Source organism: Callorhinus ursinus, unplaced genomic scaffold, assembly GCF_003265705.2.
Source record: "Callorhinus ursinus isolate GAN/ISIS: 27379988/994484 unplaced genomic scaffold, GSC_fseal_2.0 scaffold96, whole genome shotgun sequence".
Lineage (NCBI taxonomy): Eukaryota > Metazoa > Chordata > Mammalia > Carnivora > Otariidae > Callorhinus > Callorhinus ursinus.
Window position 1 is genome coordinate 1,440,717 of NW_027397158.1, and position 23,507 is coordinate 1,464,223.

General features: G+C 55.5%; 1 protein-coding gene across 1 annotated transcript in view; it reads right to left on the reverse strand.

Annotated features, from left to right (window-relative positions):
* Positions 1-23,507, reverse strand: part of CROCC2 (ciliary rootlet coiled-coil, rootletin family member 2) — a 64,145-nt gene that overhangs the window by 25,840 nt on the left and 14,798 nt on the right. The window contains exons 6-17 of the mRNA XM_073888826.1: positions 19,550-19,653; positions 18,793-19,020; positions 17,592-17,688; positions 17,083-17,289; positions 16,543-16,754; positions 14,102-14,246; positions 13,593-13,739; positions 13,176-13,355; positions 5,190-5,383; positions 1,510-1,637; positions 846-1,015; positions 117-293 (exon numbers count right to left, since the gene is read on the reverse strand). Of these exons, the coding sequence (XP_073744927.1) occupies positions 117-293; positions 846-1,015; positions 1,510-1,637; positions 5,190-5,383; positions 13,176-13,355; positions 13,593-13,739; positions 14,102-14,246; positions 16,543-16,754; positions 17,083-17,289; positions 17,592-17,688; positions 18,793-19,020; positions 19,550-19,653 (1,989 nt within the window). The remainder of the gene's footprint in view (positions 1-116; positions 294-845; positions 1,016-1,509; positions 1,638-5,189; positions 5,384-13,175; positions 13,356-13,592; positions 13,740-14,101; positions 14,247-16,542; positions 16,755-17,082; positions 17,290-17,591; positions 17,689-18,792; positions 19,021-19,549; positions 19,654-23,507) is intronic.

Sequence of the window (23,507 nt, forward strand, 5' to 3'; positions counted from 1 at the left end):
CAAAGCTGCAATAGCAGTGACCTAGAAAGGCTGCCCTCACAGCCCGCTTGCTGGGTCAGAGAAGGCACGGTGAAGTGGATATGAGGGTCCCCTGCTGCCTCATAGTCCCCCATCACCTGTTTCATCTCATGTTCCAGTTGTAGGAGACTCTCATCCCTCTCATGCTTCAAGCTCTGGATTTCCTCCTTCAGAGCCTCCGTCTTGGCTACATTCTTTGCTACCAGCTTCTTCTCCTGTTCCAAACAGCGAGCTGCCGCTTCCTTCTCCTCTGTCAGAGACAGACTCAGCATCTCCTGGGCCAATGCAAAGGGATAGGCTGCGTAGGCTGCGTGGGTCGGGACACGTGAGACCAGCAGGTCCTCGGTGAGACCTGGTTCATGGTTCATCAGGGCACAGGATGGGTCCCCAGAGGTTGTCTACCCCAGTCAGCCATATGCCACTTGTCTTACACAGTGACACCAAGGCCAGAGCTGCGCCTCACCATCTGCCCTCCCACGTTTATGTAGTGGTTCATAAACCTCTCCTGAGCCTCCACATTCGTAAGATGTGTAATACGTCAAGCAAGGCCTGCAGGGAAAGCTCCCTCCAGCTACTGGCCCTCAGACTGCAGCCAGGTCAGCCTGCCCGAGGCCTGGCCTCTTCCACACACACGTTCCAGGCCCTGGATGGCTCAGGCTCACTTGAACTGGGAAGAGTCCTCCTCTGGCCTAGCCACAGCATGGCTGGGGCACCTCTGTCTCCTGGCTGGTTTCTTAGGCCCTCACCCCTAAGTGTCTGCTGCATTTGGGGACGTGGTGGACTCTGGGGAAGTGACCAGGCAACTGGGTGGCCCAACGGAAGCAGACCTTCTCCCTCTGGAGCCGAGCCAGGTCCTCGTGGTGGGCCAGCGCCTGGCTCTCCAGGGCCAGCTGCATCTCCCGCTCCTGCTGTACCACTTGCCGCTGAAGCCGCCCCACGTCCCACTGTAGCTTTGTCTCCTGGACCTCCCAGGTACTTTTCAGCTGCTGCATTTCCACTGTGAAGTGACAGGTGCCTTAGGGACTGGCCACGGGCCCCCACAGCATGGAACCCCTGTGGCCCTTACAAACTCCCTATGGAGTGCTGGGCCCATGGAGGGACAGCCCCCTGCTCTGAGGGGGCTGTCAGAGCCGGGGGGACAAAGCACTCCATGCCCCACTGCAGTGTGTGTGTCCTAAGTTCTTACCTTGTACTGGCTATGGCCAGGCCCCCCAAGGCAGGGCAGGCTGAACAGGGAGCACGGGGGCGGGGCAGGGAGCCAGCATGCTGATCCTGTGGCTGCAGCCCAGTTTTGCGCCTGGGCCCAGCACTGGAGGCAGGCGGGGCAGGTGCCCATCCCTCCCAGACAATAGTGGCAGGAGCCGTTCAGCCCCGTGAGCTCTCGGCCTGTGTTCGTGCCCCTTCGGGGGACTGGGGAGTGGGGGCAGCACATCTGGGGGTCGAGATCCACTGAAGGGGGAGAGGAGCAGAGAGAGCCCGCCCGAGAAGCACCTTGCAGGGCCTGCCGCGCGAGCTGCATGCTCTGGGCCTCTCCCTCCAGCTGTTCCTGCTGTGCCTGTAGCTGCCTCAGTAGCTGGTGGGTCTCAAAGAGGCTGCTCTCCAGAGAGTCCCTCTCAGCCCTGCAGAGAGTCATCAGACAGTGGGGCCCGTCACCCGGGCGGTCCTGCCGATGAGGGGTGGTGCAGAGAGCATTTGCTAGACAGTGGGACGGTGCCTGCCAAGGCCAGGCTCATAAATCAGAAGATAAACAGAATGAACATCTCATTCATTTTAAGTCTCTAAAACCAAAGTGGGTCCCGCACAAATTCATCTTTCAGATGGATTAAAGAGCTACATGAAACAAAACAAAGCAAACAGCAAATAAACAACTCAGAACTATAAAATCAGTAGAGGGGCGCCTGGGGGGCTCAGTCGGTTAAGCATCTGACTCTTGATTTCAGCTCAGGTCTTGATCTCAGGGTCGTGGGATGGAGGCCTGTGTTGGGCTCCATGCAGGGCGTGAAGCCTGCTTAAGCTTCTCTCTCTCCCTCTGCTTCTCCCCCTCTTTCCCCACCCCCGTGAGCACGCTCTCTCTCTCACTAAAAAAAAAGAAATAGTCGAGAAAAACACAGAATGGTATTTTAAAATCTGAAGTAAGACACAAAAACCAGAAGACAAAAATAGAGGCCAGCAGATCTACATACACTTAAAGGCTGGGGGATGGTTGGGCAGAGAAGACCGCCTAAACCAACTTAAAAGGCAAGGGACAGACTTGAAGAAAAAAATCCTGCACTAAAAAGATAAAGAATTAATATCCACCATATGGGAAGAGCTCCTGTCTATCAATGACAGAAACAGCTGATCCTACAGAAAAATGAAAAAAAAATGACTGTTATTCACAAAGAAAACACAAAGGGAGAATGAACATATAAAGCTTACTCAACCTTACTAGGGCTCAGGGAGATACAAATCACAACCATGAGGTGTTATTGACTCTACATCAGATTGACAAAACCTTAAACAAGGGCAATAGTCAACGTGGGCAAGGATGTGGGGACCATTTTCTTTGTGGAGAGGAGGCTGGGAAATTTCAAAATTTAAAGTGTGCTTATCTTCGAGCCCACAACCCCATTCCCATGTGTCAGTTCCCTAGAAATACCCAGGAACCAGCACCGCGTGTACAAGATGCTCACTGCAGCTTTACATAGGGTATTGATTGGACTTGGCTTCCATGCTGATAAACGGCAGCATGTTAGAAATGATGGTGCATCTAGTGAGTTGTTGCTGAGGACGAGGAAACTCTATTCTTTATTCTCTGAGCAAAAGGGCACATGCAGCCTGATTCCGTTGTGCAAAGCTGCCTCTGTGTCAGGAAGTACCTGGAAAGGTACAGCAGCATTCATCTCTGGAGAGGGTGATAAAGGGACTTGAAGTGGTTGTCAGCCGTCAACCAGCCAACCAGCGTGTCCTAACCGTTACTGGACTCTGCCCTGTGCTGGGTGGCTTAGGGTGAAGAAAGGAACTGGCCAAACAACACACATGCAAACACCACAAACACTCAAACAGAAATAGACAAACACACCAACAGCAAACACATAACCCCACCCAAGTCAGTGGGTCAGGGAGGGCGTGGGCCATGGGGGCCTTGCTGCCCTGACGGCCCCCCCACCGCGGCCCCCTGCACACTATTGCCACCTTTGTGGGGGGAGAAGGGAGGGCACATTGACAACTTCCAGGGCTCCCTGATGCCTGCAGAGCCCAGAAACTTCACTTCTCTGACATCCAGTCTCTGTCCTTATCAGCACCCGACTTGTTCCCCACTCCCCGCATTTGTGTGAGCACCCCCTCTGTGGGGAATGCTCTCCCCAACACCTTGAACCCACCTCCTCCCAGATATCAGCCTGGTCCCCTCTGGGAGAAGTGGTCTCTGCCGCTCAGACACCAGAATTTTCACCTCAAAGCCTGGGGATCTGAGGGTGTGTCCAGTCTGTCCTCCCATGGGAGCCCCGAGCACCTCAGCCTCCTGCAGCGGAGGCCCGGCATGACCAGCCAGGGTGCAGGCAGAGGGCAGGCAGGGAACCCACCCATCTCCCTGGCTGGTGAGGGGGCCAGCACCCTGCGAACTGAGAACGTGTCCCTGGTGCTGCAGCCTTGTCAGGGCCTGGCTGTGGGGGCTGCAGGACCTTGAACCCTGGGGTCCTCCATCACTGTTATATCTAGCCCACTGCGGGAGAAGCAAAGAGCTACAGCAGAACTTCTCGCACCTGCTCGTTGTCAACATTACCTTGGAGCTCATTAAAACTGCCGTGGTCAGACCCCCCAGCCCCACTGAGCCAGCCGGATAAACACACACTATGTGTGCTGGGGATCGTGTGTGCCAGGCATGTGTGGTTTGACGAGTCCCCGGCAGCCTTGTCAGCAGAAGCTCAGACTGCTCACTGTGAAGTGCTGTTTAACAAGCAGCTGGCTCTGTCTGGGGGCCACTGGGCTGCCAGGTGCAGAGGCCCTGGGCCCAGAGGTCAGGGCTGAGCCTGGAGAGAGGATCCTGGGCTGCTGAGGCCTCTGCCCAGCCTCTGCCGGTGACCTGGGCAGCAGATGTTGGCAGGTGACAGGGGCCTCTACCCCCCACCCTTCTGAGTACCTGTGGGGCTTGGGAGGGGGTAACGAGCAGGGACCCTCTGCTCCTGCTGACCCAGAGTAGCCTTCGTTAGGTTTTCTGTTCCAATTTCTCTGTCAGCTTTCATTTGCAGAAGGTTTGTCTGTGAGGATGTTTAAGGACCTGGGACTTGAAGGGTTCTCGTGACCCCCATATTCTGGAATTCCAGGAGGAAACCTTTCTAAAAAATACTTAGATGTTCTCAAGAGAGCCCACAAGTTTGGGGGCAGAAAGCGACCAGCTTTTGGATTTCCACAGAGACCTTGGGACCAGCTCAGCTCACTGGGCAATAGCACACAGGCACCCCACCCTTACCTCCAAGTGCCTATTTCATGTCTTCTGGAAGGGGGCCCCGAAGGTCTTTGAAGCTCACCCTGCCCTCAACTTCATGGTTCCCTGGGGCTGACACTGTCCCTGGCTTCAGGGATGGACCCATGACTCCAGCCTGCCAATCTGAGCCCTGCAACTCCCAGGACTGGTTCAGGGCCTTCAGATGGCTCACGATGGCCAATAGTAGCAGCTCTTGGGCTTTGTGGGGAGAAGGGCAGTATGTCCAATGGAGGAGGAGGTCTGGAGTGGCCACTGACCATTTGCCACCTCTCACCCTGAGCCTGCCTGAGAACAAAATCCCCTGAGTTAAGTAGAACTGAGCAGGGAGAGACAGGATTCTGACAGCACTGTGGGAGCGCCTGGATCCAGCATTGCCTGAAGCCATGTGTACCTGAACTTCTTAGATCCATGAGCAAGACATCCTATGCCTTCTTTCTGCTGGTCTGAACCAGGTTTCTGGTTCCTTGCAATCTGGCCAGTGTAGCCACCTTGCTCAGGGGCGCCATCCCAGGGCCCTCACTACATTCACTTCTAGATGTTCCTCCTATCCAGGCACTGTGTTTGCCCCTCACTCACAGCCTCTCTCCCACGTAGACAGAATTGCTTCACCCTACGGTCGCTGAGTAAGTGCCTGCCCCCTGCCACACTCCAGGCTCTTGCAGGGTGAGGCCATGTGGACACAACCTGCTGGTAGGGCCCCAGGTACCTGAGGTCAGCTGCCTCCTCAGCTGTGAGCTGGACCTGCCTCTCCAGGGTCTGCTGTTTGGCCAGCAGCTGGGTCTGCTCCTCAGACAAAGCCTCCTTCTCCTGCAGGGCCCTCTGCAGAGTGTCCATCTGGGCCTCCTTGTCCTGCAGGCTCTGGGCCAGCTGTTCTTCCAAGGCCTGTTTCTTGCATGTGACCTGGCGGGGGCGGGGAGGGACAGTCTGGCAGAGTGGGAGGGTGAGGGGCCTCTCAAGAGAAAAGAAGCAATTTTGTGCAGAATGACATGGAGGAAAAGATGGGGAGGAGAGTGAACAGAAGACAGATTGGACTTCAGAAGTACCCATGTGTGTTTCCCCAGCAGAGGGGCCTCCACTCCTGCAGCCGTGTTGGAGCAGTCCCTGAACCGAGCATTCCCAGGGAAGAGTCAGCCGCTAGTCTAAATGGGAACCTTGGCTGGCCCCAAGTGTCCAGGGGGCAGGAACTATGACACAGCAATGGCAGTGAGGACCAGACTGCTGTGGACAAACACTTCCATCAAGAACATCACAAGAATCTAGACAGAATGTGACCCGGGGATCTGTATGAGGCCTCAGAGAGGCAGTGGGGGCAAAAGGAGCCGAGGCCTAGAGGGGGGGACTCAGAGGAATGAGCCCACCACTTGGCATCTCTTCTCTCCTCAGAATTTGCTGACCTCGAAGTTTTGGCTGAGAAACTGAGAAGCTGAGGAGCGCTTCTGACAGTGCTACGGCCTCAGGGGAAAAAAACTCAAGTTCAGAACCATCATAGCAGAGGGGCCCTTACAAACACCCCGGCTTTTAGTTGCATTCACCACAGGGCTTCGCCCTGGCAGTGGGACCGAATCAGAAATAGATCATCCCTCATGAAAGCTGAAGCTCAGGTTTGAATCACTTCAACCAGGGACTATGGTGATCATTCACTGCCTGCCAGAACCCAAAGGAAGTCTTCTCTGGAAGAAGAATAGCGTCATCAAGGTCCTCAAGTTGTTCCTACAGTTTTTTTTACCTATGATACTTGGCATTTAATCAGCATTACCAGGCATATCAGGAGATAGGATCGTATGGCAAAAAACACACGTAAGGACATAAAATAAATACCGATGCCTCCCTGCCCTCTTGGATACTCAGGTATTGGAGTCATTGGACACAGAGTTTAAAATAGCTGTAATTCGACCTTTGAGAAGACGGACAGCAAGATGTAGAATTTCCCAACAGAACTAGAAACTAGAAACAATCTAATCTTAAAATAATCAAAATTCACAAATATATGGGTTCGATGCCAGCTTAGAAAGAAGAGAGGACTACTCATCTGGAAGACAGATGAAAGAATGTATTCAGACTGAGTCATGAAGAGAAAAAAAGGATGAAAAACACAGAAGAGAGGGTACCAGATACATGTGACGAGGTAAAAAGGCCCAACCGCGTATGATTGAAGTTGCAGTAGGAGAGGAGACGGACTGTCGGAACACATACTGCACAAGAATGTCCCAAATCCAGTAAAATCCATCGAGCTACAGATTTAAAATGAGCCATAATCCTCCAATAGGATAAATACAAAGAAAATGTCACAGAGACAGAGCATAGTGAAGTTTCTGATACCAAAGATAAAGAAATACACTTTTTAAAACCAGAGAGAAAAACACACGTTACCTTAAAATGAGCAACACTAAGACTGACATCTGATTTCCAAGCAGTGACAACGAAAGTCAGAAGACGGTAGGATGAATTCATCAAAATGCTAAAGGCAAATAATGGCTATCCTAGTATTCTACACCCTGTAAAAAAAATTCTTCACATGTCGAGACCAGAACTTTCCGCTTCTGATCATGGTGAAGGAGGTGGTTGAAGACCAACGCTCCCACTGCTGGAGCAGCTGGAAAATCTATGCAGCACACCTGCAACATAACTACCTGTATGAGGGCCCAACAGGTGCCAAAGCGGCCAAGACCCAAGGACACGTGGTTCCAGCCGAGCCAACACTCCACCAGAGATTTTCCTTGTGGTATCGGCCAGCTCCTAAGTACTGCAAGGCCCAGAGCCTTCACAGCCAAGCATAAGGCCTTAGCTAAAAGGCTGGGAACTCGACTTAGGGTCTCAGCAGGCTTATGAAGACTAGGGAGACCTAACCTGGAGTTCAAAGCTACCAAAGCAGCTGCGGTGTGAGAGGTGAAGAGATCAGAGGGGAGGGGAGACTCAGATTCTGTATTGTTTTTAAAAAAGGTACTGCTTTTAAAAAAAATATAACTCCAAAGAAGTATAGGGCCAAGGGACTATAATCTGAATGAGAAGTGGCAGCCGAGAATTTGAGAAGTTAGGTGGAACTTGGGGCAGAACTCTTAACAGAATTGGGAAAACAAAACCTGGAGGTAGGACCCACCAGAAGCTAGAGGCCCCGGTCAGCACCCAACACGTCCAGTGAGGGGCCCGGGAGAGCTGTGCTGTACCCTGGAGCACACCAGAAATAGGCTGCTCCTCATGGGAGACTGAAACCCACTTACAAACCAGCTTGAGCTCAGAGTGGCTAAAGGCGATCTGCCCCTGCTCTGATTTCCCAAAATCAAAAGCAAATTCCCTCTGGAAAAAGTTGATATCATTCAGAGTCTCAAATTATCTCTACAAAAACATAAAGTCTTATTCAACAAAATTATTATGCATATCAAGAGGCAAGACCACATGAATGAAAACCAAGAGATAAAAAGACAATAGAAAGAGAATGATTCAGGAATGCAGATGTTGGAGTTATCAGATAAAGGTTTGAAAAAGACTACAATTAATATGCTGTGAAGATAAAGCATTTGGCCAGATAACTGAAGTGTGTGTTTGTGTGTGTGTGTGCATTGTCAAAGTGACCATTTAAGGCAAAAATATGAATAATATATTGTACAGTTTATAACAGCACATGTAGAAATAAAATATATTGCAACAAGAGCACAAAGGATGGGATGGATAAATGTAATACATGTTGTGAAGGTCTTAAATTGTTTTTGAAGTAGTATAATATTTGAATATAAATTATGCATATCATAATTTTAGAGTAATTACTAAAATAATAAGGAAAAGAAGTGTAGCTGAGAAATACCAATAGAGAACATAAAGTGGAATACTACATAAATATGCCACTAACCCAAAATAAGATCAGAAACAAGGAATGTAAAAATGTGGTGGGTTTTCTTGAAGATTTTATTTATTTATTTGACAGAGAGAGACACAGCGAGAGAGGGAACACAAGCAGGGGGAGTGGGAGAGGGAGAAGCAGGGAGCCCGATCCGGGGCTCGATCCCACAACCCTGGGATCATGACCTGAGCCGAAGGCAGACGCTTAACGACTGAGCCACCCAGGCGCCCCATAAAAATGTGTTTTTAATGCGACAAATAGAAAACAAGTACTGAGATGGCAGAATAAAACCAAGCATATCAACGGTTACATTAAATGTAAATGGTACAAACACTCCAATTAACAAGTAGAGACTGTCAGAGTAAACATAAAAGCAAGACCCAACCATATGCTTTTTACACTCTAAATATATAGACACAGAAAAATTGAAAGTAAATCTATTGAAGGATATACAATGAAAACACTTGCCACGAGAAAGTTAGTGTGGTTCTATCAATACCAATAGATATCAAGGAAAAGAGTGTCACTGGAAAGAAGAGGGGACATTTTATGATGATGAGAAGTCCATGCATCATGAAGACTTAAAATACTAAATGTGTATGCACCTAATAATAGGAATTCAAAACATGAGGCAAAAATGGACAGGACTAAAGTTTGAAATAGACAATTCCACAATCACAGATAGGGATTTTAATGCCCTTCCAGCACCAATTGTTAGAACAGGCAGACAAACACATCCAGCCAAGTAAAACCAATACATAAAACAAGTAAAACAAACAAACAAAAAGCCAGTAAGGACATGGAAAATTTCAACCATGTTGGAACTGATATTTATAGACCTTACATCCACCCATAGCATTGTGCACACTCTTCTCACATGAGCACCTGTAAGCCATAAAACATGCCTTTAGATCCATTCCAATAGCATGGAGTAGGTTTTCTTTTTTTATTATTTTCTTTATTTTTTAAAGATTTTATTTATTTATTTGAGAGAGAGAGAGAGAGCAAGAGAGAGCACAATCGGGGTGAGTGGCAGAGGGAGAAGCAGACTCCCCACCGAGCAGGGAGCCCGATGCGGGGCTCCATCCCAGGATCCTGGGATCATGACCTGAGCTGAATCAGGCAGATGCTTCACCGACTGAGCCACCCAAGTGTCCCCTGGAGTATGTTTTCTGAGCACAATGGAATTATATTAAAAATGGGTAACAAATAGGTACTTAGACAATCCGTATGTTTGAAGTTAGGCAACGTACATCAATAACCCACAGGTCAGAAAAGAAGTCACACGGAGAATATGAGAAAATAGCTTGATCTGCGAGGTAATGAAAGTGCAATGAGCGAAGTCATCAGTGAACAGAACAGAGACATGAGGTGACAGGAGCCCCGAGGAGCCTACATGTTTAAGAAATTGAATTCATTATCAAAACTCTTCTCACAAGGGAAACTCCGGACTGAAATGACTTCACTAGTGAATTCTACCAACATTTAGGGAAGAAATAACATCCGTTAAAATGCTTTCAGGAAATAAGTAAATTTCCCAACTGATTTTATGAGGCCCTGGGTCCAAATCTGACAAAAACATGATGAGAAAAGTAGATCACAGACCACTAGTCTTCATGAATATAAATGCAAAAATCCTTCACAGAACATTGAATCCAAAAATATATAAAAAGGCTATTAACCTAGGACCAAGTAGGGTTTATCCTGGGTATGCAAGGTTGGTGTAACATTCAAAAAATAACCAACATAATTCAGCCCGTTAACAATAAGGAGAACAATGATGTGATCATCTTGATAAAGAAAAAACATTTAAAAGAATTCAAAACCCATCCATGATAAAAACGATGAGGACCCCTCTCAGAACACTAGGAATGAAAGGAACATCCTCAGTGTGATGAGGGGCAGCCGTGAAAGGCCCATCAATAACGTCGTACAGAAGCAAAATACTAAATTCCTTCCCGGGGTCGGGGGTAAGGATAAGCACTCTCACCGTCTTTACAACTTTGTTCCAAGGCTCCTTAACGAGTGCATCAAGAGAAGAAGACATAAGAGTCACCGAGATCAGAAAGAAAACTGTTGCTTTTCACGGAGGCCATGACTATGAACATGGAAAATCCTAGAGCTCACGAGTGAACTTGGCAAGGTCACGTGACTCCAAGTTCATAGATGAGACTGTACTTCTCTACACTAATAATGAACACTAGGAAAATAAAATTAAAACAGCAAGGCAATTCACAATATCAAATTTAAGAATCAATTTAATCAAACGGGTAAGACTTTTACACTGAGCACAAAACACAGCTGAGAGAATTAAGAGACATACCACAGCTTCACGGAGGGACACTGCAATGACGCTAAGGTGTCCAGACTTCTGAAATTGACCTATAAAGTCAACACAATGTCAATCGAGGTTCTAGCAAGCTTTTGGGGGTGGGGGGAATGACAGAAATTCACAAGCTGATTCTGAAATGTACATGGATATGTAAAAAATTTAGAACAGTCAAAACCATTTTGAGAAAGAAGAATAAAGCCGCGCCTGGGTGACTCAGTCAGTTAAGTGTCTGCCTTTGGCTTGGGTCATGATCTCGGGGTCCTGGGATCGAGCCCTGCGTCGAGCTCCCTGCTCAGCGGGGAGCCTGCTTCTCCCTCTACCCCTCACCCCAAGTGTGCTCTGTCTTGCTATCTCTCTCTCAAATAAATAAAATCTTAAAAAAAAAGAAAGAAAAAGAAGATTGGAGGACTCATGCTACTTAATTTCAAGACTTACTGAGAAGCTACAGTAACCAAGACAGTGTGGTTTTGGGGAAAGAATGAGCAGGTTGATTTGCACAGATCGACAATCTGATCTGTGCACATATATGCATATGTATGTTCAATTTACTTTCAACAAGTCGCTAAGGTAATTCAGGAGAGAAAGGACAGTCTTTAAAAATCGGTGCTGGGACAGCTGGACATTTGTATGAAAAATAACGGGCTTCAGTTTTACTTCACACAACACACCTGTGATTCACACATTTTGGGGGCATCAGAATAACCTGGAGGGCTCCTTAAAGTCCAGATTTCTGCCACCCATCCTGCAGTTTCTGATTCAGTAGGTTTTGAGCGGAGCATTTTGAGAACCTGCGTTTCTAACTAGTTCCCAGGGGCTGCTGATGCTGCTGGCCTAGGGAACACACTTTGAGAACCACTGCCATCCAGAAAAATCAACCTGCAATGATCACAGACCTATATGTAAGAGCTAGGTGAAAACACAGGAGGGTATTTGCTTGTCGTTGGGCTACACAAAAAATGTCTCAGACAGGATCTAGGAAATCCTAACCATACATTTTTTTAAACTTGGCAAATTGGATTTTACCAAAGTTAAAATTCTCTGTCCACCAAAAACAACAGGAAGAAAATATATAGGCAAGTCACAAAAGGGGAGTAAACTATTCCAAGTACATCTGTCTGACAAAGCCCTCGCGTTCAAGATACATGAAGAATTCCTAGATGTCCATAACCAAAATACAAACACCCAATAAAAGATTTGAACTGACACTTGACAAAATAAGGTATGTAAATTTCCAATGGGCTCATTAAAATGTGCTCAAGATCATTTGCTATCCAGGAAGTGCAAATTAAAACCACAACGGTGTATAACTTCACACACACAGAGGAACTAAAAAGTAAAAGTGGATGAGGTCAAATGTGGACCAGGCCAAGGAGCCACTGAAAGCTCCCTGGCTCCTGGTGGTATAGATAAACTAACATAATCACTTTGGAAAATCGCTTGCCAGTTTCTTATTAAATTCAGCGTACACCTACCAAATGGCCACGATTTCCCTCCCCATACACGGATGCGACTTGTACACCAGTGTCCAGGACCATCTTGTGCATAACAACCCAAACTGCAAAGAACCCAAATGTCCAGCAGCAAGGAAATGGGAAAGCGAATGTGGTTTATTTGTACACAGAATGTTACTATGCAGTCGAAAGCCCCGAGCTCTCGCTGCCCGTGGCAGGATGACGCCCACCGGCGGCACGCTGAGAGAGCGGGTGGGCACAAAATGGCCCCGACTCTCTGGCTCCGTTTACCAGAAGCTCTCGGACAGGTGAAGCCCGTGCGTGGGGGGCGCGTGGCACAGAGGCTGCCTGGGGGCGGGGCAGCCCGAGGCCCCGGGGAGACCGTCCCCGTCCCCATCGGTGCCGGCCACACGGTGCACGTAGTGGTCGCAACTCGTGGAACGGCAGGCTGGCTCCTGAGTGCAAATCACACTGCAGTGAAGGGAGGAGGACTCGGAGCTGAGTCCCAGAGCAGGGGGCCCCAACACCGCCGGGGGGGGGGGGAGACTGCGGGCGCAGGGCTCCACGTGGGGCAACAGGCCGGGACTGGAGGAAAGCGAAGTGGTCCAGTGCCACTCCCCACGGAGCCTGCCCTCCTCGGAAGGCCGGGGTCCAGGGAAGGTCGGAGAATGAACACATGAGCCAACGCGGGAACAGCGAGCGTGGAGGCGGTCCAGGGAGGTAAGCAATGGGACAAAGGAGGAAGCAGTGACGCGCCTGACCCCCGAGTGTGTGCAAGTCACGGGGCGGAGGCCTTCGATCCTCTGACGGGGGCTCTGGGACAGGCCCCACGTACTGTTCTCTGCTTATCCCTCCCCGCCCCGTCTCCTACCCCCCACCGCCGGGCGGCCAGTGTCACGGCGGGCTTTGAGCTGACCGTTGGTTGGCGGTTCAGCTTTGCCGGCAGACAGCACCGGTGCTGACGTCCTGAGCCAGCGTGACTTCTAAAGGTGACCCGTGGCCTTCCACACCCCGGAGAGACGGGGCGGCCCTGCTGGGTGGGAGTGGGAGCCAGGAGCCCTGCGGACACCTCACCTGGCCCACCTGCTCCTGCAGCTGGGCCCACTGCTGCTGGAACTGGGCCGCCTGCCCCTGCAGCTGCTTCTCCAGGTGCCCGCAGGCCTGGCGCAGGCCCCCGCGCGCCGTCCGCATGAGCTCCAGCTCCCGCGCCAGCGCCTTCTGCTGCTCCCGCAGCTGGTCCCGCTCCTGCTCCAGCTGCCAGCAGGGGGGCAGGGAGGCGTCGGGTCAGGCCCGTGCACCACGCGCCGTGCATCACGCCTGTGTGCCCTCAGTCCTGTGGGCTGAGCACCCCGCCCAGCCAGCGCAGGGCCTGGCAGGCTCCCTTATGCCTCCTCCCCCTGACCCCTGCAGTCTGGGCAGGAACGGAGAACGTGGAGGGGTGGGGTTGCCGGGTGGGTCTGGCTCTGAGAGCAGCCTGGGGACCAGCCTCACCTGCAGGACCAGGTGGCTCAGGTTGCGTTTGTCCTGAGCCAGCGCCTCCGTCAGGGCTGCCATCTTGGCCAGGGAGTCCCTCTGCTCCACCCCCTCCGACTTCAGCCGCGTCACGAGCAGTCCCAGGTCTGTGCTGCTGGACTCGGCCTAGGGCAGGGGGTACGGTGCGGTCACCCCGATGACACTTTGGGATCCACGCGCAGACCTTTCCCACAGGCGGAGAGCCATTGTGCCAGGGAGGGAGGGAGCTCTGGGCGGGGCAGGGTGGGGAGGCCTCTGAGGTGGACGCTGGCCCCCTGGGTCCTCAGGCTGCAGCCGGGAGAGGTGGCAGGGTAGCCGAGGGAGACCAAGGGGAAGCAGGTGTGGCCAGGGGCCAGGGAGGATAGGCCAGCGCCCACTGGCTGGGGACTCTGCGAATGGACTAAGGGCCCAGGAGGGTGAGGAGACAAGTGAGTGGGAGGGGGGCAGGCCAGAGCCCAGGGTGGGAGAGAGCGAGCGGGGAGGGCTACCCGGGCCAGGGCTCTGTGCAGACCCTCCCTCTCGCTGTCCAGGACGTCCCTCTGCAGCCGGGCCGAGTCCAGCGCCTCCTGGGCTGCCACCAGCTCCTTCTTGAGCCCCGAGACCTTCTCCTCCAGCTGTTCTAGGCGCCCTTGACTGAGGCTCAGAAACCAGAGGGCAGAGGGTGTGAGGTCACCTCAGGGCAAGAGGGGGCCACAATGGGCAGGGTGATGGCTCGCAACTCCCTCTGAGCCCAGGGAGCCCCAAAGGAGCATGGGTGGCCCTGCAGGGCCAGGAAGCTCATGAGCCCTGTTTCAGGGCTTGGGGGGGGGGGTGACGGTGGTGTTCCTGGTCCATACCCTGACAGCCCTGGGTGAGGAGTGTGTGTGCTCACACAGCTCACAGGGCCCACCTCTGCCCCTGGGGCGGGGAGTAGGCCTTGGGCCAGAGGTTGGAGCAGGGGTGTGGGGGCGGGGGTGACAGCCCAGGCTGGGGCATTCTGGAGAACCCTTCGCCCCTGCTGTCCCATCAAGCACCCCCACTCCCGGAGATGAGCCTGGTAAGGATGTGGTCCCGTGTGTGGCTGGGGACACGGAGGCTGAGAGGCGTGGCAGCCCGTCTGCCCAGCCCACCTGGTCTCCAGCTCCCTGCGGCCCCGCTCGCCCTGCGGCCCCGCTCTTCCTTCGGCTCTGCCCACAGTTTGTGACCTCCAGCCGTCTCAGAGGGCCGCCTTCCCCCTCATCCCCTCCGCCACAGTCTCCAGAGCCCTTTTCTCTCTGGGGACAGGGGCGTGGAGGTTGGGGCAGCCCGAGGACTGGGTCCCGGGAAGGGGAGCCGAGGGACACACCCTGGGTAGAGTCAGACCTCGGCCCAGTGCCGGGAGTGCAGGCAGGGCAAGGGGGGGGGGGGTGCCAGGCCAGGGGGCCACTCGGGGCAGCCTCCTGGGGAAGCATGGTGGGGGACAGGAGACACCCAGCCACCCCTGGCCTGGGCAGGCTGATCCCCTCCTGGACGGCTTCTGTGAGCCCTGAAAGCACTCAAGGGTCTTGCTCCTGGTGTGTCCTGTGCTTAGCCCTCTGGCACGCACAGGGCAAGCTCAGCTAGTCCTTGCAGAACTCAGCGGGAAGGACGGGACCCCTCCTCTGCCTGCACCCTGCTCAGCTCGCCCCGACAGGGACCCCGGGCCCTTGAGGTGTAGCACCCTTGTGCAAAGCCGTGCTCACGGGCTGACCCACTCCCGAGTCCTCTCTGCATGCCACCCCTCAGCCAGGAGTCCGGGCCTCAGTGGCTCCCCATCGGGTCCTGGCCCCTGGAGCACCCAGTCCTGAAGCCTCCCTTTCCCAAAGTCCTGTGGGATCCGGCCTCTCCGCCCCCAACGCTGAGGGGCCCACCCGAGCCGGCCCACCCGTCCCGGGCGCTGCAGCCTGCCCGCCCCCCCCCACCCCGCACTGCCCTCTGCTCTGTGGAGGGATGGACCCCACCAGCCTCACCCTGCTCGCTGAGCGGCTCTGCACTCCCCCACCTCTGCGCCTGTCAGCCCCTGGGAGGCCTCTCCCCCGCCACAGGAAGGCTTCGGCCCTCCAGGCAGCCTCCTCCATCCCTCCTCCATCCCTCTGTGCCATGTCCCACGCCAGGCTGAACTCCTCTGCCCGGGTTGTTCCCCGGGGGCCTCTCAAGGCAGGGTTGGGCTCATTTCTCCTCAGATCCCTGGTCTCAGCACCAAGGACACTGCCGGGTCACCCAGAGAAGGAGCCCCCCCGCCCCCAGGGGGGATGAGGGGAGGCAGCCTCCTTGCCTGCTCCCTCTCCTGGCCCCTTTGGGAAGCACCTGCTCCTCTAGCCAGAGCCTGCGGGCCCCCACGTCCCAGCCCAGGCACAGTATGGACTTGGGAAGCCCCTCCCAGCCCCTCACTCAGGACTGTGGGCCTCTGGAGGTTCCACGCTTCCCCACTCCCACCGACCCCAGGGCACTGAGGTGTGCACAGAAGCATCCAGAAAGCCTCAGGGCCGACTGCACCATAGGCTGCCAGACCCGCAGGACAGCGCAGGAGGGCTCTCAGGCCACCCCAGTGGATGTGGAGGGAAGGAGAACAGGATGGACAAGATGGACATCTGAAGGACGGACGGGACCCCTGGGAGGAGTCCTTGCAGTCGGGCGGCGGGCAGGAGCGGGGAGAGAGCGTGCGAGTGGAACCGGGCTGCACCTGGGGGATGCAGGCGGAGGGGGCAGGGCATAGGCTGAGCCTGGGCAGAGGCAGCCCAGGTGGGCCCAGGTGACGGCACGGAGACTCAGAGCAGGCAGGGGGCTGTGGGGCGGAGGGGGCGAAAGGAGGCCAAGGGGGGCGGCCTTGCCAGGAGCAGTTTCTGTCCTGGAGGTGGGCCCGCCCTCTCTCCTGCAGGCAGCGCCCCCGGGCTGGCGCTGCCTGGCCTGCCCCGCTCAGCCCTGCGGTCACCTTTGCAGGAGCTCACTGGTCGCCCTGCAGTGCTGCGCCTCCCGGCTCTGCGTCCGCAGCCTGCGCAAGAGGTCCTCGCGCTCCCGCACCTGCTCCCGCACCCGCTCCTGCAGGAGTCTCCTTGAGGCCTGCAGCTCCTGCTGGCTCTCGGACAGCTGCTCCCGGAGCCTGGCGGCCACGGCCTGAGAAGACTCCAGCTGCAGGCGCAGTTCCTGCCCGGGGCGGGGGTGCAGCGTGAGCCCCCTCTGGCTTAGGCGGGCCTTGGACCAGACTCCCCCAGCAGAGCTGCACTGCAGACCAGAGCCCCCTCCCTGGGGCTGCAGCTCACGGGGCGGGGGGGGGGGGGCCCGAAGACACACTGGCTGTGTCCAGACCCTTCCCCGGAGCCACCTCCTTCTCAAAGGCCCCTGGCTCCCCTCGGTGGCACCCCCGCCACCCTTCCTGTGACCCGTGGGGTATCTGGCCCTGGGTGAGCCACGGGCAGGCCGGGTAATGGCCCTCCGCACACAGCTTTGCCTCCGGTGCCCCGTGGCTGCCCACCTGCTCCCGCAGCTGCCACCTCTCAAAGGCTGTCTGCACGGCCTGCAGTGTGGGGTCCGGGGTGTCCGGGGAGCGGGCCCGCGGTGGGGACACACCCTGGTGAGGGGACGCAGAGCGCGTGGGCCTCCTCAGCGGGCCCCGGGCCTCCTCAGCTCCAGCGCTGCCACCCCACGCCAGCTCCGGGCCCCCGGCGTCTGCCCGGGCCACCTTCAGGGTACAGAGAGGAAGGGATGGAGGGAGAGAACTCAGGGCTGTGGCCAAGCAAGGCCCTTCCAGATCCTGTGGAGGGTCAGCCATCAGGATCCTAGCTCCTCTGCCGCGTTACCGCAGGAAGGACCCAGACGGCCTGCACCTCTGTGATGCTCTTCAGAACGTGCTGCAGGGACTCAGCTCCCTCCTCCGAGGTGTCCTCTAGCAGCTTCTGGGCAGATGCCTCAGCGGGGCCGGTGCCGAACTCCCACCCTGTGCCCGCCTCCCGCAGACCTGACGCTTCTCACAGCCCCACGCACCAGCTTCTGGACATGCATTCTGAGGGAAGAGATGGTTGCCTCCTTCTTCGAGTTTTGCTCTGTGAGCTTCTCCACCAGCAGCGCCTGCTCGGAGACCCTGGAGAAAAGGTGGGGGCCGGGAAAGGGTGTCGGAGCAGAGAACAAAGCCCAGAGTGCAGGGGTGCCCTGAAGATGCACGGGCTGTGTCCACACTCCCCCTGTGCTGTGGTCTACACCCTGGCATTGGCCGAGCGGGCCTTAGTCCCTTGCCTGGTCAGACACTTCTCTCCTGCTCTAGAACCTTCAGTGGCCCCCACTGTCTCTGGAGCAACATGCAGAATCAGAGTTCAGGCCACCACCCTGCCCCTGACTTGCTCTCCAGCATCATGGCCAGTGGCCCCTGAGGCCCTGCCCCTGTCCTTAGGGCCGTTGGTCCAGCTGCTTCCTCTGCCTAGAGCACCTCAGCCACTGAAATCTAACAACAAGTGATGTCATTGTCCCTTCCTTCCCAGGAGCCAGCTTCTTCTCAAAGACCCCTGGCTCCCCTCCGTGCACCTGGGTCTCCCTTCCTGAGGCCCCAGCATCTTTGGCGCAGGCCCTGGGGTGAAGCCCCTGCAGGCTGCATTGGGCCATCATGCTCCTTTGGGGCTGCTCTGGGGTTTGTTGGACTCAGCTGGCCCCCTGAGGGTAGGGCAGGTTTCTTCCCCTCAGCTTGCAGGTGTTTGTGGCCGAGTGACCCTAGGTTCTGTGGAATTGTGCGCCAGGGCCAGCAGGTTAGGCCTTCCCTGGGGCCCTGTCTCCCCACTGCCTGCTGAAGCTGCCCACTGGAGATTTCTGAGCCACCGACATGGTTCTGCGTCCAAAACCTCGTGTGCTTGCTCTGAGGCTCATTTGCACCAGGAGTAGACCTGGGCCCCTCCACCTGCCTCAGCTTCTTAAACGGGCTACCTCAAAGCAGGAGCCCACCTCTGGAGGGATGTGCTTCTAGGACGGAAAAGTCCACTTCTGGGACCCAGCTAGGAGGACGCAGTCCAAATGCATCCACTGCAGCGTCCCCTGAAACCCTCAAAGTTCGGGCGCTATAGCTTGGCCTCCAGGGGTTGGTTAGGGACTTGTGAGCCCACCTTGGGGACCATCCCTCTGCCACCAGGAGGGCCACCATGCACGTGAGCAGAGGGCTGGGAGGTCCAGCCTCCCGGCCTGCCTGCCGCCCGGCACCCACCTGGCCTGGAGCGCCACCTTCTCTGCGTCCCAGCGGCCCTGCAGCTGGAGCATCTCCCGCACCTTGTCCCGTAGCTGCCGCTCCAGCTGCACAGCCTGCAGGGCCTGCTGCTCCAGGGCACCGGCCCCGCTGCTGGCTGACAGACGCAGGTTGGAGTCAAGGTTCAGGCAGGCTGTTTGCAGGCGCCAGGCTGTCCTGGCCGCCTCCGCTCGCATGTCTGTGAGACCCCTGGAATACAAGGGCAGCACCCCAGCTTAGCCTCAGGACCGTCTGCGGGCTCCGGGCCCGAAGGCTGCGAGCGGCTGGGAGAGGCAGGGTCTGGTCACCTGGGCCCTGCTCTCTGCCCACAGCCAACCCCCTCCCCTGCCATCCTCAGAAGCCTCCAGCACATCCCAGCCGGGGAGGGGGAGCGGGGGCTGGCCAGGCTGACCAGGACAGGCTCTCTGCTTCCAGCACAACACTGAACCTCTGAGCCTCAGTCTCCTGCTATGCGAACGGGATCCTGACATGACATGTACCTCAAAGATCCCAGACCAGACCTGTGTGAGGTGCCAGAGGGATCCGAGGGGCCCTGAGGCTCTGCCCTGTGGATCCCCCGCTCTGCAGCATCCCCCTGACGGGCCTGCCCCGCTGCCTTCTCTCCCCTTGCACCCCTGCCTACCTTGCTCTGTCTGTTTGTGCTTCTCCCACATCGCTCGCCTTTCCTGTCCGTTCCTCCACACCCACGGGACCAACCCCATGCGCCCCGTGCCCTCACCTCTCTGTGGTCGCACGCAGCTCGGCCAGCTGTATGCGGAGTGCAGTGACCTGTCTCCACAGGAGGAGGAAGTCCTGGGGCCCCCCTGAGTGTGTGTGCTGGATCTGAAAGCAAGAGGCTTGAGTCTGCTTCCGGCATGGGAGGTGAGAGGAGCCCTGCAACCCCACTCACCCTCTCCACAGCCCTCTCCTCTGGATGCCAAGCTGGGTTGGCTCCCACGGCAGGCAGCAGACCCAGCACCACCTAAGTTCCTGCAGCCCCCTTTCCCATGGGCTTATCTTCCCAAATAATGCAAATTGCCTGCTTCCTAGGGAGCAGTGCTCACTCCCTTACCCCAAGGACCTGGGGAAGTGACCACATCCAGGTCCTGCCCAGAACCAGGACTGACCCAGCCTGGTCTCCCTGCAGCTCTCAGCAACTGTGCGCCCCCCACCCCCAGCCAGCACAGGGAGGGGGAGAGGCTTCCCTTCCTCCTCCAGCACCAAGAGAGCAGCTCTTACTCTAGGGGAGCCCCTAACATGTCCAGGTGTGGGGCTTGGTCCCTGAAGGTGCCAGGGACACAGACGCCTCTACCATTTGGAGCTCACAGAGGGGAAAGTGGAGAAGCCGCCCGCTGAGACAGGGCAGAGTGAACTGGGTAGTAATGGTGGAGCAGGAGACCACTGCAGGACTGTGGGGGAGGGACAGGGGACGGAGTTGGGGGCAGTAACGGGACGGGGCCATGTGTGGCCAGCAGTGTCGGCCTTTCAGGGAACTGAGCTGAAGCCCAGGGGTCCTGAGTCTCCACACCACCTTCCCAGGCCCTGCACTTGGCTGTGTCCTGAGTGCTGACCTCCCGCGACCCCAGCAGGCTCTCCGCGGGCCCAGCGCTGCCCCATACTCCCTCTGCCCTCCCTGCCTGTTCCAAGTGCCTCTCGAACGCTGCTTTTGGACAGCGTGCCTTCACTTCTGCTGGCTCTCAAGACCCACACACCCTCCCTCCTTCATAAAGCCTTTGCCGATCCCCTGTCCTGATCCCACATCTGAGGTCCCCCCTTGAGCCCAGAAACACGTCGCTGTAGGCCCCTGCGTGCCTGGGACCAGACTCCTCTGTACACTTGCACCGCTCTCCCCACCCGCATTGCGATCCTCAAAGAGCAGGGATTAGACCTGCCTCCTGGGGGAGCAGATGCCTGGCCTGGCCTGCCCAATAATTACAATGAAACTATGTTAGATTCCAGACTGCACAGCTTCCGGGATGCAAGGCTGGGCTGGCCAACGTGGGGAGGAACACCCAGGCCAGGAACCGGCGAGGTCAGGAACTCCAGAGGAATACACGCAACCTCTTGCCAAACAGCAACTTGCGCATGTTTCCTTGACCACAGGGGCTCAGGGGACTGAGAGAAAAACCTGGGGTCCATCCAAAGGGGGAGTCTGCCCACACTCATGAGTGAGGTCTCAAAGCTGCTCTCTAAGGGGCGCCAGATGTGCCTGACCAGAACCCCCACGTGCCCACATACACACGCATGCACACACCAGCCCTGCCTGCAGGACACTGTAAGGAGGTACCGTGGATGGAGTGCCTGTGTCCCCTAAAATTTGAATGTTGAAACCTAATCCCCAGTGGGATGGGATTTGGAGGTGGGGCCTTCAGCCTCCACCCTCGTGATGGAGTTAGCGCCCTCATAAAGGGGCCCTGGGGAGCTCGCTCACCCCCTCCACTATGTGTGCGTGTGTGCATGTGCGTGCGTGTGTGTGTGTGTGCATGTGCGTGTGTGCGTGTGTGCATGTGCGTGTGCATGTGTGTGGTTATAGTGAGAAGGAGCTGTCCAGGTGTGTATGTGTGTGTGTGTGCATGTGCGTGTGTGGTTATAGTGAGAAAGAGCTGTCCAGGTGTGTGTGTGTTTGTGCATGTGTGCATGTGCATGTGTGGATGTGTGTGTGCGTGTGTGTGTGGTTATAGTGAGAAGGAGCTGTCCAGGCGTGTGTGTGTGTGTGCATGTGTGTGTGTGTGTGCGCATGTGTGTGTGTAGTTATAGTGAGAAGGAGCTGTCTGGGCATGTGTGCATGCATGCATGCGTGTGTGTGTGTGTGTGTGCGTGCATGTGCATGTGCGTGTGCATGTGTGTGTGCGTGTGTCTGTGTAGTTATAGTGAGAAGGAGCTGTCCGGGCCCCGGAAGCAGCCCTGGCCACACACTGAATAGTCTCTCACCTTGATCTTGGACTTTCTGTCTCTAGAACTGTGAGAATTAATGTTAACATAACATAAGCCCCGGTCTGTGCTGCTGTGACAGCAGTCTGGTGGTAAAATGGGAAGGAAAAGGATCTTCCCTGTGGATACGGGGCGACAAGGCAGCCTGTAGTTTTCAGTCTGAAGTCATATAACCTGGTGGCTTAAAAACAACTCAGGCTGAAAATGTACTTCATTGTGGCCCCAAAGACTGTCAGAGCCCCTATGCACCTGTAAGAAGCAAATGAAAACCCTTTCTGGAAGATACCACATCCATTCCAGGTTCCAAAGAACTTTCACAAAGTTCCAAGAAAAATAAATAGCTCTTGGTTTAAAATAAAAAAATAAAATCACCAAAGACACAAGGAAACAGAGCACTATGATCAAAAGCCAGCAGAAACAATAGAATCAGACCTTAAGGAACTTGAGATGTTGGAACATCAGACACAGTGGAGAACATAACCATTTTCAGGACGCGTCAGCAAGTAGACGAGAGGTTTGAACATGTGAGTTAAGAGTAAGATATTTGGAAAAGAATCTACCAGAATTCTTAAAGATGAAAAACACAATATTTGGAATTTAACAAAGCAGGCAGGTTTAACAGAGCTTGGACACCAGAGACAGACGAGCTGACCAGGTAGGTATATTTGAAATTGTCTAGAATACAATCCAGGGTGACAGAGAGAAGACAGGCCAGGTTCAGAAGCCTGGGGGGCTCGGGGGGTCGTGAGAGCAGCTGGCCTGCTCGGGGTTGGGAGGAGCGAGGATGGGCACAGGCAACGCTCGGAGACGTGAGGGCTACTTTCCAAAAGTAACAGAGACACAGCATCCTGATGAGTCTGAATCAGAATAAACAGAAAGAAATCTGCACAGGGACACATCCTAGTAAAACCGCAGAACGGCGACGTCAAAGCTGCCTGGTGGGAGGACAGATTACCTTTGCCGGGAGTCCACCGGCATCAAAGGCCCCGGGCACTGACTTCTGGCAGCAACCGCAGAGCCAGAGGACAAGGGAAGGGTCTTTAAGGTACTGAGAGAGAGCACCCGCCGACCATGAGACCTTCTTTCACGGCCAAGGGGGAAATGAAGACCCTTGACAAGCCAATCCAAGCTGAACTAGAGACCTGTCCTCCAGGGCATTTGTTCCGCTCTGCGGTCACAAGCCCGGCTGTAGGAGGAGGCGGGGGCAGGGTCGTGGGCTGCCTCTAACAGGCCCCCTGCTGTCAGCCACTACCCTGCGGGGACAGACACGGCCTCTCGGTGACACGAGTAAAGGTGGCACTCTCCCTCTGTGGGCGCTCTGCTTCTGCACAGTAGGAGGGCCCACCCGGCCTCCCACGGAACCACAGCCACAGATGGCCGGGCACAGGGGCCAAGCCGTGCTGCGTGGCAGCAATGCCCCGGGCCTGCAGGGGCCCAGCCGGCTGTCCTTTCCGCCTGATGCTGGGCGGGCAGTGCAGGACGGCCCTGGGAGGTGGGCTTGTCTGAGGGACGTCTGGGTGTGATCAGCCTGAGGCCCAGGCACGCTGGCTGCCCTTGGCCTCTGCTTTCACCTGGAAGCGACCATTTTCCAGGTGGTGTCTGGGAAAAATCCTGCCAGTGGCGCCGGCAGAGGACAGTAGGAAGGCCGTGGGGACACCTGCTCCCTTTAGAGATGGCCACAGCTGTGGAGGCCCACCTTGCCCCAGGCCATGCCCCTTTCAGGGGGCTGTGTCCAAGGACAGACCAGAGCAGAGGCATGAATGCCT